This window comes from Schistocerca serialis, chromosome 3 (genome assembly GCF_023864345.2).
Source record: "Schistocerca serialis cubense isolate TAMUIC-IGC-003099 chromosome 3, iqSchSeri2.2, whole genome shotgun sequence".
Classification (NCBI taxonomy): domain Eukaryota; kingdom Metazoa; phylum Arthropoda; class Insecta; order Orthoptera; family Acrididae; genus Schistocerca; species Schistocerca serialis.
Window position 1 is genome coordinate 1,013,852,775 of NC_064640.1, and position 17,595 is coordinate 1,013,870,369.

The 17,595-nt window shown below is 35.3% G+C and overlaps 1 protein-coding gene across 1 annotated transcript in view; it reads left to right on the top strand.

Annotated features, from left to right (window-relative positions):
- Nucleotides 1–17,595, top strand: part of LOC126471474 (N-fatty-acyl-amino acid synthase/hydrolase PM20D1-like) — a 248,749-nt gene that overhangs the window by 146,419 nt on the left and 84,735 nt on the right. Inside the window, exon 4 of the mRNA XM_050099670.1 lies at nt 10,794–10,880. Coding sequence (XP_049955627.1) covers nt 10,794–10,880 — 87 coding nt within the window. The remainder of the gene's footprint in view (nt 1–10,793; nt 10,881–17,595) is intronic.

Genomic DNA, 17,595 nt, shown 5'->3' on the forward strand with positions numbered 1-17,595 from the left:
GTAGGATATGGTTGGACCGATTTAGTTTGTAGTCTATGTACACACCCAGGAACTTAGCTGAGTCAACTTGCTTTATTTGCTGTCCATTACATTCTATATTTATTTCCCCCAGTTCTTTATGTGCTGTGTGAAACTGCACATAATGAGTTTTTTTGCATATTCAGAGAGGGTCCATCACAGTAAAACCATTTCAGAATATCATCAAATGCATTGTTTGCAGACGTTTCCCAGTTCTTCCCTGTTGCTCTATCAATAGGAAGAGAAGTATCATCAGCAAATAGGGTGAAGTTGCTCACTGACATGGTGCAGTGTGGGAGGTGTCATTTATAAATGTTAGAAACATTAAGGGTCCCAATACGAAGCCTGGAGGCACTCCAATGCTGACTGTGGCCCACTTGAATAAAGCTGGGATTCCATTACTGTCATTAATTATTACCTTACAGATAGGATTTAATCAATTTCCCCACTATTCCACTTGACCCATAGTAGTCTGCCTTTTTTTTTTAGCAGAATTTCATGATTGACACAGTCAAAAGCTTTGGATAGGTCACATAAGATTCCAATTGGTGCCAATTTTCTGTTAAGAGATTTGAGAATTTAATCAGTGAAAGAGAAAATAGCATCATCAATTGATAGGCCTTGCTGACAACCAAACTGACATTGACTGAGAAATTTATGGCTGTTCAGGTGATTAATAATTCTCCTGTATACCAGTTTCTCAAGCACCTTTGAAAGACTTGTTAGCAAGGATATTGGGTGGCAGTTTGTTACATCAGTTTTTTCACCTTTCATGAAAAGTGATTTCACACAGGCATATTTTAATCGAAGTGGAACAATACCTTGTTTTAGGGATTCATTAAAAACGTGACACAAGACTGCATTTATATAGCCATGCCAGTACTTAAGTATCTTAGTTGAAGTATCATCAACCCCACAAGAGTTTTTTGACTTCCTCTCTCTGGTTGTCTTATTGATCTCACTAATTGTTATGGGGGTTATCTGCATCTGGCAAACTCTGGCGTTGTTAGCTTTATGTAGAAGGGCTATTGCATCACCCACTTAGCCTTCACAGCCAATTTTTTCTGCAGCTGTTAAAAATGTTTATTGAAGATATTAGCAGCTTCCTCAGTATTTTTTACAATAGTTCCATCTTGAATTAATTCTCTGTTAGTCATGTACTCTACTTTCTTACCACTCTCCCTTTTTATAACTTGCGATATGGTTTTTGATTTGTTGTTTGAGTTATCAATTTCAGGTTTTATGCACATGGTTTTGGATTCTTTTATTACCTTTTTCAAAATATTATGGTACAATCTGTAGTCCTCCTTTTTGCTGGGATCATTAGATAGCCTTAGGGGTTCATATATATTTCTTTTTGTTCTACAGGAAATTCTGGTCCATTTAGTAATCAAGGGTTTCCATTTTGTGGCCTGAGGATTGTTTCTCAAGATTATTTTTGGAAATACAGTTTCAAAGAATGACACAAGCTCATTACAGAACAGATTTAATTTTTCTTTAATATTCCTCCTCTCCATAAATACAGGGGTCCAGTTGATCTGCTGTCAGAGAAGGTTGAAGAGTTACAAGTTGTTATTATTGACTGGTCTGACAGTTTTATAGGAGTGTTTCGATTTATCATACGGTTTGATATCATTTACTGTAAGGAGCTGACCATCATGATCTGACAGACCATTGAGAATTTGACTTACAGTAATACTGTTGCTTCTGTATCTGTCCAGGAATATATTGTCATTAGGCTCTTACAAGTACTAGTTACTCTAGTGCGCAAGTTAACTACTGAAATTAGATTAAATGATTCCATCAGGTGCTCTAGTTCTCTTCTGCCATTATTTGTAGTTAAGAAGTTAATATTAAAATCACCCATGATAATTAAATCCTTGTGTTTTGAATATATTTGGTTCAAAAGTTGTTCATATGGTTTAGAAAGATACATATTTTCCCTGCAGGGGCCCTGTAAACTGCCAAAATTATAACTCACTTATTATTTGTAGTAATTTCTGTTTCGCAGGCTTCAAAGTGGGAATCTGCACTGTATGTACTTACGTCTAGGGATTTATATTTTACATTAGTTTTAACATAGATTGCAATCCCTCCTATCCCCTTATGGTTTTACGGTAGCTGGCTGCTAATGAGTATCCATCAATTTGAGGCATTTCGGTTCCACTTGTCACGTGGTGTTCTGTAAGACATATTACTTGTCACGGTTTACAGATCCAGCATCATTAATGTCTTGATTTAAAGGCTCCAGTTTTTTCTGTGTCCATTGATGTTTTCATGTAACACAAAGAGTTTACTGCTACTGGTATTTCTTAATTTGTTGCTACACTTTGATAGCTTAGCATCTCCCCACAAACTCTGACTGTTCGGTAAATTATAACACCTTGGATTATCACCAGTCTTAACACTTAGCCTAAAAAGCCTTAGAAACAGTTTGCTGATGTTCTTCTAATGATATCGGCTGCATTATTACCTCTTTAAGCTTATTTCCTATTTTACTCAGCACCAAAATACAGAGAATGAGGGTTTTGTGGAAAGCAGGGAAGAAATGTATCTTCAGAAAGGTGTATACAGATGTAGAAAAACAGAAATGTAGGAAGCAAGTGTCCATTCTCCCTAATGTTGAGGCATTCTCATCCACAAATATTAGGATGATGGAGAGGCACAAGATTAAACCTGTCCTGTCACCACAAGAGAAGCTGACAGACTCAGCATCAGATTACTGTACAATTTTATTCCTTATTAGAAAATTCTGTTTAGAGATTTAAGTTTATCCTTTTTTGGAAAATGCAAGTCCAATCTAGATCTTGTTCCATGGTCATGAGCAGAGGTCTTTGTGTAGTAATTATCAAGGTTATTTGTGATGTGCGTAACTGACTGGTAAACATGCTGACAATGTGCAGTTAAAATCTCTAATGTTTTGAACAGATCTTTATAATGAACTTGTTTACTATTTTTCTTTAATGTTCTTATGGCCCTTTCCTGTAGTTTGACACTTGTGTTCATATTTTGTTCATTTGTTTGGTAGAACAGAATTCCATAGCTAAGAATTGAGTGTACATATGAATAGTGTGCTACTAAAAGACACTGGTTGTTACACACATGTGGCAGGACTCTTAAGTTATAAGATGCTGATCCATTTACAACCATCTTGATATATTCACACCACTTCAACCAAGAATCAATATTGATTCTTAGAATTTTTTGTGCTGTCTGTAGAGTTCATCTGCATCATTTGGTTGTAGTTGTTCCAATTCATTACACTGTAAATACTATGGTATATGGATATTCTAGGACTGTCTCTCAATTTTTTTCTCAGGATTTCTCCTTACTTTTACTAAGGTAGCATCCAAATATTATTTTACAGTGTCGTTTTCACTCCTCAAACTGAAAATATGACATTTGTTCTATCTATGTTCAGTATAACTTTACTGCATATTGACTGATTGTAAACTTCCTTGAGCACTTTATTTGTTTTCCCTTTAAGGAGTTCCCTTGTTTCTCAGTGACTGTAATATTACTGTCATCAACAATGATTACTTTTTTTTCATGACTAATGCTACTGAAAAGATCATTAAACTACATCAGAAGAGGTGTTAGTCCTAATATTCTATCCTGAAGAACTTCATTATAAATATATGTTGGTTCTCCATAAATGTTTGGCTAAATATTTAGCCTTATTTCAGATTTGCCATATCCCTTCTTTTTTTGCCTATCTGATAGGGTTGATTGGAACCTGGAATTATTGACACATCTTGTTCTTGATGATTCCAGCATATTTGGTTGAGCCTCACTGTCGACAGTATCAGAAGCCTTAGGTAGTTCTATGTGTATTCATGGGACACACTCATTCTTTTCAAGTGCAGGTACAACTTTTGTAAATTCAACTATGACTAACTCTGCACTCCTACCCATCAGAACCCAAACTTTGATGAACTTAGGAGGTTGTATTTATTCAAGATTTTCATTAATCTGTCTCTTGTAACTAAAAATGTTTGCAATTGCCTGTGAAACAATGATTGTACCCAGTTGTGCAGCTCTTTATCTGAAGCAAATCAGTGGCCATAAATGTATTTCTTCAAGGTTCCAAAAATATGGGAATTGTATAAGGAGAGATCGGGACTGTATGGAGGGTATGTAAGGATTTCCCAGCAAAACTTCTACAGTTTAGTTGAAACAACCTGCCAACAAAATGCCCACCCACATGTTGCCAAGGTTGTTTTGAGTATTCTGCAGATGTTTTGCTGGGAAGCTCTTAAAATTCTTCCATATGGTTTCTATATTTTTGGAGGCTTAAAGAAAGACATTTATGGCTGTTGATTTGCTTTGGAAAAAGTGGTGCTTGCCTGGGTACAAAAGGTAATCATAAACATTTTTCCATGAAGACAGACCATCTTGTCTCACAGTGGGATAAATGTATTAGTAGTTATGGTGATTAGTGATTACTATTGAAACACTAAACTGTTTACTTACTTTTTTCCATTTGTTTTGTTTTCATTTGACAGCCCCTTATGTGTAAAAACATAAAAATAAAACAGTTGACTTGCAGTCATCTTTAATCTTCAGTAATCTTTATTAGCTTTATCAAATTTTCCCTGAACCACTGTAGTTAATGTGAAATTGGTGTATGACTATTTTACTACAAGTTTGAACTATTTGCTCTGTAGCTGAATTTAATCTGTTTGTAGTTATGACAAATAACATAGAACTAACTATTTGAAAAATAGTTTGTTCATAGAAGCCATAAGCAATTATTTGAGTTTCCCCTGAAATGTACAGTTTTTAATTCTAGATAGCTTTTCAAAAACTTGTTTATTATAGGGAATAACTGCACAAAACTCCATTCTGTATTCTTGTGATAGTTATATTGTCTTTGTAAAAGTATGTCATGTTTGGCAGCTGTAGATAAAAATATCTGTCTTTTGCTTTACGAAAACCACATCTATTGCAGAATATGCTATTACAAACTCCATAAGTTACACCCCCAATTCATTTCAGCATTAAAAAACTCGGTGTGCTGCAATGTTTCTCCAGTATGTTTCTCAGCATAGAGCAGAAAGTGAAAAAGTATAAGCAAGACAACAATTTTACATGCTTATCAACATACAAGACACTTAACACAAAATATGTTAAATTTAGTTTGACTAATTATGACAAGGATGTACTTTCAGATCCTCATAAATTTTATAACTTTTATGCTCATTAATGTGATTTCACAGACTTGATGCACTCTGTAATTGTGTGATTTTATGTAAAATTAATGTCTTGTGGTGTTTGAAAGGAGACTGTCAATGTACCAGTAAATCAAGAGAAACACTGATCCGAGAATTAAGCTCTGAGTGACAGTACTGAATTTTTCTTTATGTGTAACTGTTAGAGCCCATATTTCTTTACTCATGCTTCTACAGCTACATGTACATCTGCATCTGCATTTATACTCTGCAAATCATTATAAAATGCATGGCAAAGATTCATAGGGTCTGACTAACTAAGTGAGCTCTCTTTCATCAAACAGCAATGGTTTTCATTCATGTTTTAAAGTCTACACAGTCAAAGACTTATCTGTAGACACAGAAAATCCATGGGGTATACATTTTTAAGCTTATAATGACCTAAGCATTAGTCTCTTGTAAAATATCATTACTGAGACTATATATAGATTTTAGATAAACTGGAATTCATTGGATACCAGTGGTTCACAGCAGCCATTGAATATTCAAATGTAAAGAAGAACAGCAGTCAGTCATTGGCTGTGGTGTTCCTCAGGGCTCTGTACTTGGCCCCCTTCTCTTCCTCATCTTTATCAATGACCTTCCCTTGCATACTAGCTTTAAAATTCACTTTACTCTTTTTGCTCATGACACCGCTATCCTCATCAACAAAACTCCCAACGTCAATCTTGAGGAATCGGCTAATATTGTCTTTAGTGAAGTATGTAATTGGTTTGTAAATAATGGGTTATCACTAGATGTTAATAAGACCCTGTTTGTACATTTCCAAGTAAGGAAAAAAGTTGAGGATCAATTAAGTATTACACTGAATGGTAGTGAGTTACTACAAGTTGAGTCAAACAATTTTCTGGGTTTACACATTGACAACAGTCTAAAAATGGTCTGAGCATATTTTGCACCTCCACAAAAAACTCAGCTCAGCAACATTTGCTGTTTGTATTATTTCCACTGTATGTGAACAAGACACCACAAAACTGCTCATTTTAGTTATTTCCATGCACTATAGCTGTATGGCACAGTTTTCTGGGGTAATCAGCCACTATCCAAAAAAATATTCATTGCCCAAAAGATAGTTATTAGGATAATGAGCGGAGTCCAGCCTAAACGTTCTTGTAGGAATCTTTTCAGAAAATTAGGGATACTGACAACTGCATGTCAATATATCTACTCCCTGTTATATTTCATTGGTAAAAGTGGACAATCGTACAAAACCAATGATTCATGCCATACCCACAATACCAGGAGGAAGATGGACCTCCATTATGAAACAAAAATCCTTACTATTGTACAAAAAGGACACCATTAGATGAGCTGCAAGGTGTTCAATGCTCTCCCACCATCACTGAAATTACTTATCCACGAGCTTCCCAAATTTAAAGAACAGCTCAAACAGTATTTATTAGATAATTCCTTCTATTCGGTAGAAGAATATTTCAGTAGAGTTAACTGTAATTGAGTTTTTCATTTACTAATTTGATGTGCTGTTGTGCATTATGATACTCACAATTACTGTTAACATTACTGTGTCTTTCATTTAGCTATTAAGATCTACCATTTTTTAATGTAAATTTTTCTATACGTAATAATGTGTATTTTGTCTTATACCAGATATCCTCTTGCAAGAGGTACTTTTATGTATTCCTTTTGTATTATTTGTAATAATTCTGACACATCCTACATCCATGCGAATGCCTCACAGCATTGAATTTATGGGATATAAATAAATAAATAAATAATCAATTGCAGATCTAGATTTCAACTATAACATAGTCATCATCAATTTAAAATACAAAAACACAAAGAAGCAGGAACAGGTACAAAATGATTGTATACCTTTACCAGAAGTCATATAGACATAACCATGTCAGAGCATAAACATGTGACTGCTGACACTAACACTTACATAACATGGACAAAACTGAAGCTGTTTGCTTACAACCAACTCAGACAGTGATAATAAGGACCTATAGTGCATTCTATTGCAGTATACATCCAGCAAGCTATAGCTCAATTTTATTGAAGACCATAACCATTAAATGACTTTTAAAATACAATATATCTGAGATATGCAAATTACATAATGAATATGTACAAATGCATAAAAAGTGAACATCAGACTTTACACACAAATAGTCATAAAAGACAAGAGGCACCCCATATGGAATTAGATTGTGATAAAACCATATTGAATTTTATAATAAGACTAATGGATTAAAAGATTCATTTACAAAAGCTTCATACAACATATTTCAGTACTGTGTATCAAAAGGTGTTAAAAGACATTGTGAACAAAACTGAAAAATCTGCAGCATTATAAACAAAATATAAAATAGTGCCATAATAGGGATCAAGCACCCCGTCTGAGATTACATTTGAGAGAGGCAATAATTTAAACACACTTTATTTTAAAGAACCTAATGTTTGAATAAATTTCCATCTACACACTTCCATTTGTGTCTGTCACATAGTTATAAAGTTATTGCTAATATGTACATCAGATCTCTAACGTATATAGTATCAGATCAATAATGTAAATTGAAATTTTATTAGGAACTGGATTTACTTGTCACAAAAGAGAATTTTACAAAAAGAGCCATTACAAACTTTTGAAAAAATACATTTACTTTTTTATTTTTAAACAAGATTGTTGTGCTAAGACAATGCACAGACCAGTGTCCAACTATCGAATACTTTCGTCATTGATAGTGCTGCACCTCTTTGGTGGCATAATATCAAGGCATCTACTAAGTTGTTTTAGTGGAAACCATTAAGCCAAATATAAAAAAGGGGGCTACAGTGTTTATCAAACCAACTACTGTTAAAACCAATAATTAGTATAAGGGAACTATTATTTGGAAGGCGTAGCCAAAACTGAAGTACATACAAAAGGTGCACTCATACAGAAATTGCTGGTTTATAAACTTTCATAAATTGATTAAAAATCCATTAGTCTTATTATAAAATTAAATATGGTAATCCCATAGGGGACTCCTCCTGTCTTTTATGACTTTATTTGCATTAAAATTCTGATGTTCACTTTTTATGCCTTTACATATATTCACTATTTAATTTGTATTTCCTAGATGTATTGTATTTTAAGAGTCATTTAAAAGTTATGGCCTTCAATAAAATTGAGTTATAGCTTTCTGCATGTATTCTCCAATAGAGCACACTATAGGTCCTTGATGATCCATGTTATCATTGTCTGCAATGGTTGTAAGCAATGGCTTCCTTCTTGTTTCTGCCATGTAAATGCTAGTGTTTATTTTCACATGTGTATGTTATGATAATGGTATGTTATTATTGTGTTTCCACTTATATTGATTTATATAACTGTATTATATACATATTTTGTACCTGTTCTTGATCCTCTCTTTTTGTATTTCAGCAACAATGATGACTATGTCATAGTCAAAAATCTAAATCCGCAGTGAATTATGGATTCTGCAACTGACTGCTGTCATTTATCAAAATGTTTAATGACAGATTTGATAATGATAAAAATAATTTATTGTTGTTAGGCAATTACGGCAACAAACAACTACTAACACAATGTAGCATAGTTATATTAATATATAAAACAGTGCAGTATGTTAGCTGTTTACACAACATTACATTAATGAACAACTGAACTAGACCCATTGATGTAATAGTTTGTAACACCCCATTTCACACTGACAGCTGTGGTGAGGTGTTGAGGTGTCACAGCATGGACTCCCCAAGATTCCAAACATGTTTGGGAACAATCCTTATCTATGATCACTCAACTGCCATCCACAACTTGTGCAAACTGTACAGATGGGTCAAAATCAAGAGCATCTCACTTTGTGGTGTTGCAGATGACCTAAAGTATTGCTGAATGTTCAGATTGATTTTGAGGTGCTGTAGGTAAAGAAACACATGGACACAATTGCACAGCAGGTTCTTGCATAGTTTAAGAATAAAATCTGATGACAGATATCTAAGAAGCTATATTTAGAGCTACATTTTGTTCTGTCTAATCATCCATAATATGCAAACAGCACCACCAATTGCATGCAGTGTTAACTAGCTGGATGCATCACCTCATATAATTTTCATCATTCTGCATACTATATATCAGCATTTACTATTGTGTACCATGACTCACCCATATAGGCTACCCTTCTTCATGGCTGAAGCATCAAATAGCAATATGTCTTTATTCATACTGATCTATGTCTTTTCACATGTTCTTGGTGGAAATACACATGCGGGTTTCTTGGTCCTGTAGCCCTTAACAAGGAGACGTTCTGTATGGTATGGGTACTCACTAGAATTGGATGTATGAGTAATTTGCTGCTCTGTTGCATGTTTATCTGCTGTTACAATACATTGATTGTGACCTATGTCATCAGTGTGTATTTTTTCATAACGGCTAATTTTGAAGGCTTCAGTAGTCTTGGTATACCACTGACCTAATGGCAAATAAAAAAGAGACAATATGGCTCTGCTCAGATGTTCTGAACTCTTTCTTGCCAAATTTTGCATTCCTCTGTTCCATGTGACCTGTCAATAAGAAAGCTTCCTCTCTTACATAGTAGCTACCTCTAGTTGAAAATTGCATGAGTTTTGATGTTGTCCTCAATATCTTCCTATCTCGTGTGAGACTATTTATCTCTGCATATCTACAACTCCTAACTTTCTGGATTAACTTGAGTGTATATTGCCATAAATGATTCCTTAAAAGTCATAAAACAGATGGGCACCTAACCAGTCAAATAATATTTGTTTGAATGTATATTCAGGAATATCTTGGGCAGTTAGTGAAAGCTTATTCAATAAAAATCCAACTAGGTAATGCCCTCGCTGTTATTGAGGATGTTACTTGTCTCCATTCCAGTTAGTTATCTGAACTCTTCCTGATATACATTGACATATCATAGGTATATGAGTTTGCTGCACACATAATGTTTCGTTTACAGAACTCTATTTACAAAAATTGATATAATATCCTTGGAGAACAAATCTGCAATCACTGGTTTTAAAAAAGATTTATTACACATCTTGACTGCATTATTTTTTTTAAAATATCAGTTTTGCTTCAATATGAACCATCATCAGATTTGAATTATCAGTTACATACGTTTTATTGTGAGACATAGTGTGTAAATTCACTAAAAGCTGGATAGATTACTTTTGTAACTGCTGTATGCAGGTTTGAGAATCATTCATGTTGAGCCATAATAAGCCATTTAAAAAATAATGCAATCAATACAGATAATAAATCTGCTTTAGAACTGTATTTACAAAAAGAAAAACATATGGTTTTTTAAGGATTTAATTAGTACTTGAATATTAAACACTTTCTTTTTTCATGCTGCATGATAAGCAATAAACTACTTTGAACATAGGAACCTATTGTGAAGCTAGAAATCAAAATTCTAATGTAATCTAACAGGCATTCAGTAGGTATATAAACATGATGGCTGGCACCTTAAACACATATAGTGCTACCGTTTCTATGTACCTCTTCTTGTGAGACAGTTTTTTTAATCATTATTTATCTTTAATTTCTATTTACAGGGAATTCTGGAAGCTTTGGAGTATATGCTTGAAAAGGGACAAAGGACTCGGAGAACCTTTTACATTGCCTTTGGTCATGATGAGGAAGTATGTTTACTATGAATATTTGTATTTTTTTGTGTACTATAGAAGTTGGCTGTAAAAATACCGTACAATATTCTTTTTAAAATGAGGTAGTTTTTAAGTGTTTTACAATGTCTCTTCTAAGTTGGTGTATTGCACATCACAAATTTTCCCTGTAATTACATGTTGAAATATATTTTAAATCTTATTGTTGCTATCTTAGCGTGTGACACACACCCTATGCCCTACTTAATTTACACTGAAGTACCAAAGAAACTGGTATAGGCATGCATATTCAAGTACAGAGATTTCTAAACAGGCAGAAAATGGTGCTGCTGTCAGCAATGTCTATATAAGACAACTAGTGTCTGGCACAGTTGTTAGATCAGTTACTGCTGCTACAATGACAGTTTATCAAGATTTGAGTGAGTTTGAACATGGTGTTCTAGTCGGTGCATGAGTGATGGGACACAGCATCTCTGAGGTAGTGATGAAGTGGGGGTTTTCCCATACAACCATTTCATGTGTGTACCATGAACATCAGGAAACCTGTAAAACATCAAATCTCTGACATCGCTGCAGCTGGAAAAAGATCCTGCAAGAATGGGACCAATGATTACTGAAAAGAATCGTTCAATGTGACAGATGTGAAACCTTTCCACAAATGCTGCAGATTTCAGTGCCGGGCCACCAACAAGTGTCAGCATGCAAACCATTCAACGAAACATCATTGATATAGGCTTTTGGAGCCAAAGACCCACTTGTGTACCCTTGATGACTGCATGACACAAAGCTTTACACCTTGTCTTGGCCCATCAACACTGACATTGGACTGTTAATGGCTGCAAACATGTTACCTGGTTGGATGAGTCTTGTTTCAAATTGTACCAAGTGGATGGGCAGGTACGAGTATGGAGACGACCTCATGAATCCATGGACCCTGCATGTCAGCAGGGGACTGTTCCAGCTGGTAGAGGCTCTGTAATGGTGTGGGGCATGTGCAGTTCGAATTATATAGAACCCCTGATATGTCTAAATATGACTCTGACAGGTGACATGTATGTAAGCATCCTGTCTGATCAATTCCATACATTCATGTCCATTGTACATTCTGACAGACTTGGGCAATTCCAGCAGGATAATGCAGCACCCCACACATTCAGAATTGCTACAGAGTGGCTTCAGGAATATTCTTCTGAGTTTAAACACTTCCGCAGGCCACCAAACTCCCCAGAAGCAAACATTATGTGCATATCTGGTTGCCTTGCAATGTGCTATTCAGAAGAGACCACCACCCCTCGTACTCTTACAGAATTATGGACATCCCTGCAGGATTTATGGTGTCAGTTCCCTCCAGTACTAATTCAGACATTATATGAGTCCATGCCACATCATATTGTGGCTTTCTGCATGCTCATAGGGGCCTACACGATATCATGCAGTTGTACCAGTTTCCGTGGGTCTTCAGTGTATAACATTAATTTATGAAGCTTACACCTCAATTATTAGGCTATTATCAAGTGTTGCCACACATTCACTATGTTTACAAATGGTACCAAGCTACTAATATCAGAAACCAAATGAATTATACTGATTGACATATACTGAAATAAAATATGAATCAAATTTGTCCCTGCAAAGCATATCAAATCAAAATGCTCTCCACAAAAAATTATTGCAGTGCTTTGTGTCATAGTGGCCCTCCACTGAGAGAGAGAATAAATGAAGTAAAGATGGTAATGCCTTGCATCAGACAGAAGAAAGATGTCAGAATTCATAATAATACTGACAGAAATAATAATAATAATAATAATAATAATTAGAATAATTAGGTGTCCATAATAACTTTACAGTCTTGCACAGCATCATTCTTTGTACATTTACAACTATATCATGCAATACATATAGTGAATGTATACAAGAAGTACTGTATTAGATACTATTATATAAATATTTACCATCAGTAATATACTGCAATATACAGAAGTTGTGCTATCAATAATAAATTTCAGAAATTTCTGAGTGAGAATAAACATCTTTTAATTAACAGCTGTTTCAAATTGTCATAGAAAGATGTCTAGGGAGTTTCTTTATATTATTTGGCAACCTATCGTAAAATTATCTCTCAGTTGTATATGAACTGTGATCTGTAGCTCTTTTTTACCACAGTATCATACAATAATTGCATCTGGTTCACGTATTGAAATTATGAGTGTCTCCTCATTATGATCGTTTTATTATTCTGTTTTACACAACACAATTTTCTTAAGGATATACAGTGTGTATACATTCAGTAAATTATACCTGAAGTAGTAGTGAGGCATTTGTAGAGTAGGTATACTTTCTGAATAGAGTGTAAATTTTGTAAAGAAAAACACAGATGGCTATAAAAATTCACTGAGGAAGAGGACTAACAAAACAAGCATTGTGGCAGACAAAATTTTACCCTTTTTTGAATCCTGTTTCCCCATATAGACAAATGAGGGAACAATTAAGCAGAAGCAGGGACAAGGGATGAAAACACCTGAGGTTCAAATATAGTATCCTATCCTAGGAAGAGATACTTGTACTTAATTCAGATGACATGTTACTGGACTATGACTGTAACTGGTCCTTTTGTGATTATAAAGTTGATTTTGATGAATGAAATTCATGTACTTTGTATTGCTAGGATCATTAATCATCAGAAACTATTTATTCAGCAATATATTTACAGAACTGACCAAAGATGCAAAACAACAAACTGCTGTACAAGACACCAGAAAAGGAAAAAAAGCATAGTTTTCTCTACACCCCTGCAAATTCTCAAGTTGTTAATTCATGTAGTCTGAAAGTCCCATGGCTTAGCAGAACCACTGATGCTTAATCTTCGGCAGTACCTTCATCAAAAAATCAGGTTGTTGCTTGTGGGTACTAACCAACTTGACGGTGAGCTTTCCTGTGTTAGCTCATGAATACAGTGGTGTCTCACATCAGCACATATTGTTTGAGCATTGTGACTCAGGGCAAAGGTTCCTCTTATTATCACAATATAAGGGGGTTACTCTGTGTTGTTGGCCCAGATGATGATTACACAAATTTGTCAGGAGTTGTAAGCAGTGGGTTCTTGAGGTACGGCAATACACGAAAACGAGAAGTAAGTTTAAGCAATTTTATTAGCAAAGGCGGATTATAAAACATGCACACTATGCGCACCCATCATCACTGTGTCTGGCATCCTAACACTGGCTAATAACGGTCGTATCGAAAGGCTCCACGGTGAGCTAAGAAAAGAGACATATTCATGCACGAGGCCACGCTAGTTAATACTGCCTACTCTGGATGGTGGCCAGTCATGTACTCAATTGCAGTGTGGCCGGATGCATGTCCAGACAGGCCGGCTGGTGAGCTTGTGTCCGTAACATACGGCTGTGTGCAACCCGTTGACCCTTACATCACTCTCCCCAGAGAAAAAGAGCAACCATAGGTGGCTCAAAACCACCTCCTGGGCATTATGAATCTATTTCACCATTTGTGGCATCAGAAGGCATTGCAACATGTATTTAATTTGAAGACACAGTAACGTTTGGTACAGAGAAGCGTGCCTTCAAGATGACAATTTCATACATGACAAATGCTGTTGACAAGACAAATTAATAAAAGCAGTGAAAATGCAATGCTGACAATCAACTAAGCATTAACATTACTGGAGGAATTGAAGGACTTAATTCTATTTGCTGCTTCAATGAAATTTAACTCATTATTGAAGAGATTACATTTTCATGGTTGTCCTTAATTAAATTATTGTCTTCGGAAAAACTTGATAAGGAATGCTTCCCATATGTTAATATGTATGAATCATTGTAACAAACAGATAACATTCTAGTTAATGGCAAATATCCAGTTGCATGAAATGTAGATGACAACACACTAGGCATATCGAATAGTTCACATGATAAATCACAATGTGTGGCATTCAAGATTAATCCACTATTGTTCAATTTTAGTGTAAAGGGTGGCTCAAATGTATCATAGTTTTTACATGTAAATGTGACATCAAGCGTGGAGTTAAATGAGAAAATTATACCTTCAGAACATCGTTTAAGAAATGGATGATAAAGATGCATTAAAATTCTAGGGCAATCATCTCTTGGGGGCTGATTCATAAACAATTCTTTCTCACAGCTGTACACTCTACTGTCTAAGAATACTGCTGATTCAGGGCAAATTAACTTATGACTACGTTTACACATATGCAAATCATTTTCATTTAGGGACACAAAATATCTTCGATCCTTGGTTATCAGTAGATAATCATTCAGTACATACTTTACATGAATACCTGCCTGTCTCCATTTCACAGGGTAAGTATAAACCTTATACATTTCAAAATCATGCTTTGGTCTAGCAATGGGAATAGAAACAATAACAATTAATTCATCTTCAATCATTAGGGAGTGTGTGGTGGTTAACTTATAGTAAGCATATAAATTGTAAGAGTTAACAGGGTAAATCATGGTATATGTTGCATCTAGCTTTCGTTCAATTGGTTGTAGGATCTGTAAAAATTGTTCTGGATGTAGTAGTACACTGCTCAATCATTTGAACTACTCTCTAAGGCTGTTCTTAAGTTAAGGGCATCAATTCTAGCATTTGATAAACTATCAGTAATCCTTAACAAAAGAGTGTTTAAATCTAAGTGTGCACTCACAGCATTTAATACTTGGAATAGTTCTTGGATATTTGCATTCATTTCATTACAGAGTACGTGGAAATGTGAGATAAATTGCTTTACAATCTGCTCAATGAAAACTTTGTGGTTAGTAATGGTTCTTTGAGTATTCATTAATATGATAATTTCATTAGAGAGGTTAGTTGAATCTGTACTGGGCTGTTGTTCAAGAGCTAATATTTTGCCTTTATTTGCCTTTAACTTCCAGTAGATCTCAAGATAGTTAAATTACTAAATACAGTATGAAGGATATTCCCTCCATAATCAAACCAGGCTCATTTACACCTAATTAAAGCTTTATGTGGCAAAAGCTTTAAAAAACAGTAAATCTCTTGTTCATAATTAGCAAATGGAGACTCTACCTGCATTTTGGCTGTGATCCAGTTATTATACCAAGATGTACCCATTTCCAAAATTGAATCATTACCCTTGACAGAACGAATTAGGTCAATCTGCTTCTTTACAGAATTGAACTGTTGCTGGATTTCACTCAGATTGTACTTGAGGACAAGTTTTGTGTTACTTGTTGAAACTACCATGTCTGATCGTGGTTCAAACAAAACACCTGTACTCTGCGGTACTATTACTACAGCATTAGTAGAATATGCTATCATGTCAAGTATTAGAATAAAAATGAACATGGTTATTTAGTTCTAAATACTATAGTTAACAATGAACATAAAGTAAATGAGTTTCTTGGGGTAATCTGTGGAATAAAACGTTTAGTTTCACTTGTGCACTCATGCAGTAGTTTCAATACTAAATTTTCACAGCACATTCACATAAGCACATGGCTGAAATAAACACACACATTGCACTCTCACACACTACACACCTTTACACAGATTGTAGGGGTGTCTGGAACAGGATTGGTCGGCACATGACAATGCGTCGGCCTCGAAGTCTGGACTGCGACCTCGCGATTCTCGCTTCCAGGGTTTGAGAACAGCAGATCTGCCTCTCGATCAGTCCTCGTCTTCTTGCGATACTACAGGAAATCTACCGAGAAATGGCTACATGATTGACATGAACAACAATCGAACGAAAGGGCAGTTGGAGCTTAAGAGTAACTGGTGATAATGCCTCCAAGATTGTATATGGCACTTTCCAAAACTTGTTAAACTTTTTGACTTGACTCTTCTTTAACACCACATTGCTCAGATACAAAAGATCTCCAACTCGATACTGTGGCACTGCTGCTTGGCGGTCATGTTGTCTTGCTTGCTGAAGAAAGGATTGATGATTCCGTTGTTTGACTCCCCTCCATGCTTCCTTTAGCTTGCGTGCTAGATCCCTTATGTGTTCATTGCTGAATCTGGCAGTCGATCCTGCAAAGTCCAAGGGTGAATGCATTCTTCTCCCCTAGACGATCTCATATGGACTTAGGCTAGTTGAGCTGTGCATTTTGGCATTGTAACAACTTACCAAGTACAGTAAACAGACATCCCAATTGTTGTGTTACCTGCTCACATAATGGCTAACCATTTTAATAATTGTTCTGTGGACTCTCTCGACTCTTCCATTTCCTTCAGGGTGTGCTGGTGTAGTCCTTAACTGAGTTATTTGCATGAGCTTACACGTTTGTTTAAGTAATTCACTCATAAAATTCGTTCCTTGATCACTAATTATACTTAATGGTGATCCAAACTTAAGAATACATTCTTTTACAAAAACTTTAACTATAGTCCCAGCGCTCTGATCAGGTATTGGTATTGTGAGAAGGTATCTAGAGAAATGATCTAACATTGTCAATATGTATTTGTTTCCATCTTTAGTCTTAGGCAACGGTCCTATGACATCTAGTCCTACTCATTCAAATGGTGCACTTGTTTCTGGCAGTTCTTGCAATGGTGCTCTACTTTTTCCTACATTATTCTGTCTGTTACAGGTATCACATTGTGAAACAAACTCGGAAACATCAGCTTTGTGACTCGGCCACCAAAACATTTGAGCTATTTTAATGTTTGTTGCTTTTTTACTGCAATGTCCTGATAATAAAGAATCATGTTGCTCTCTCATGATTTGCTC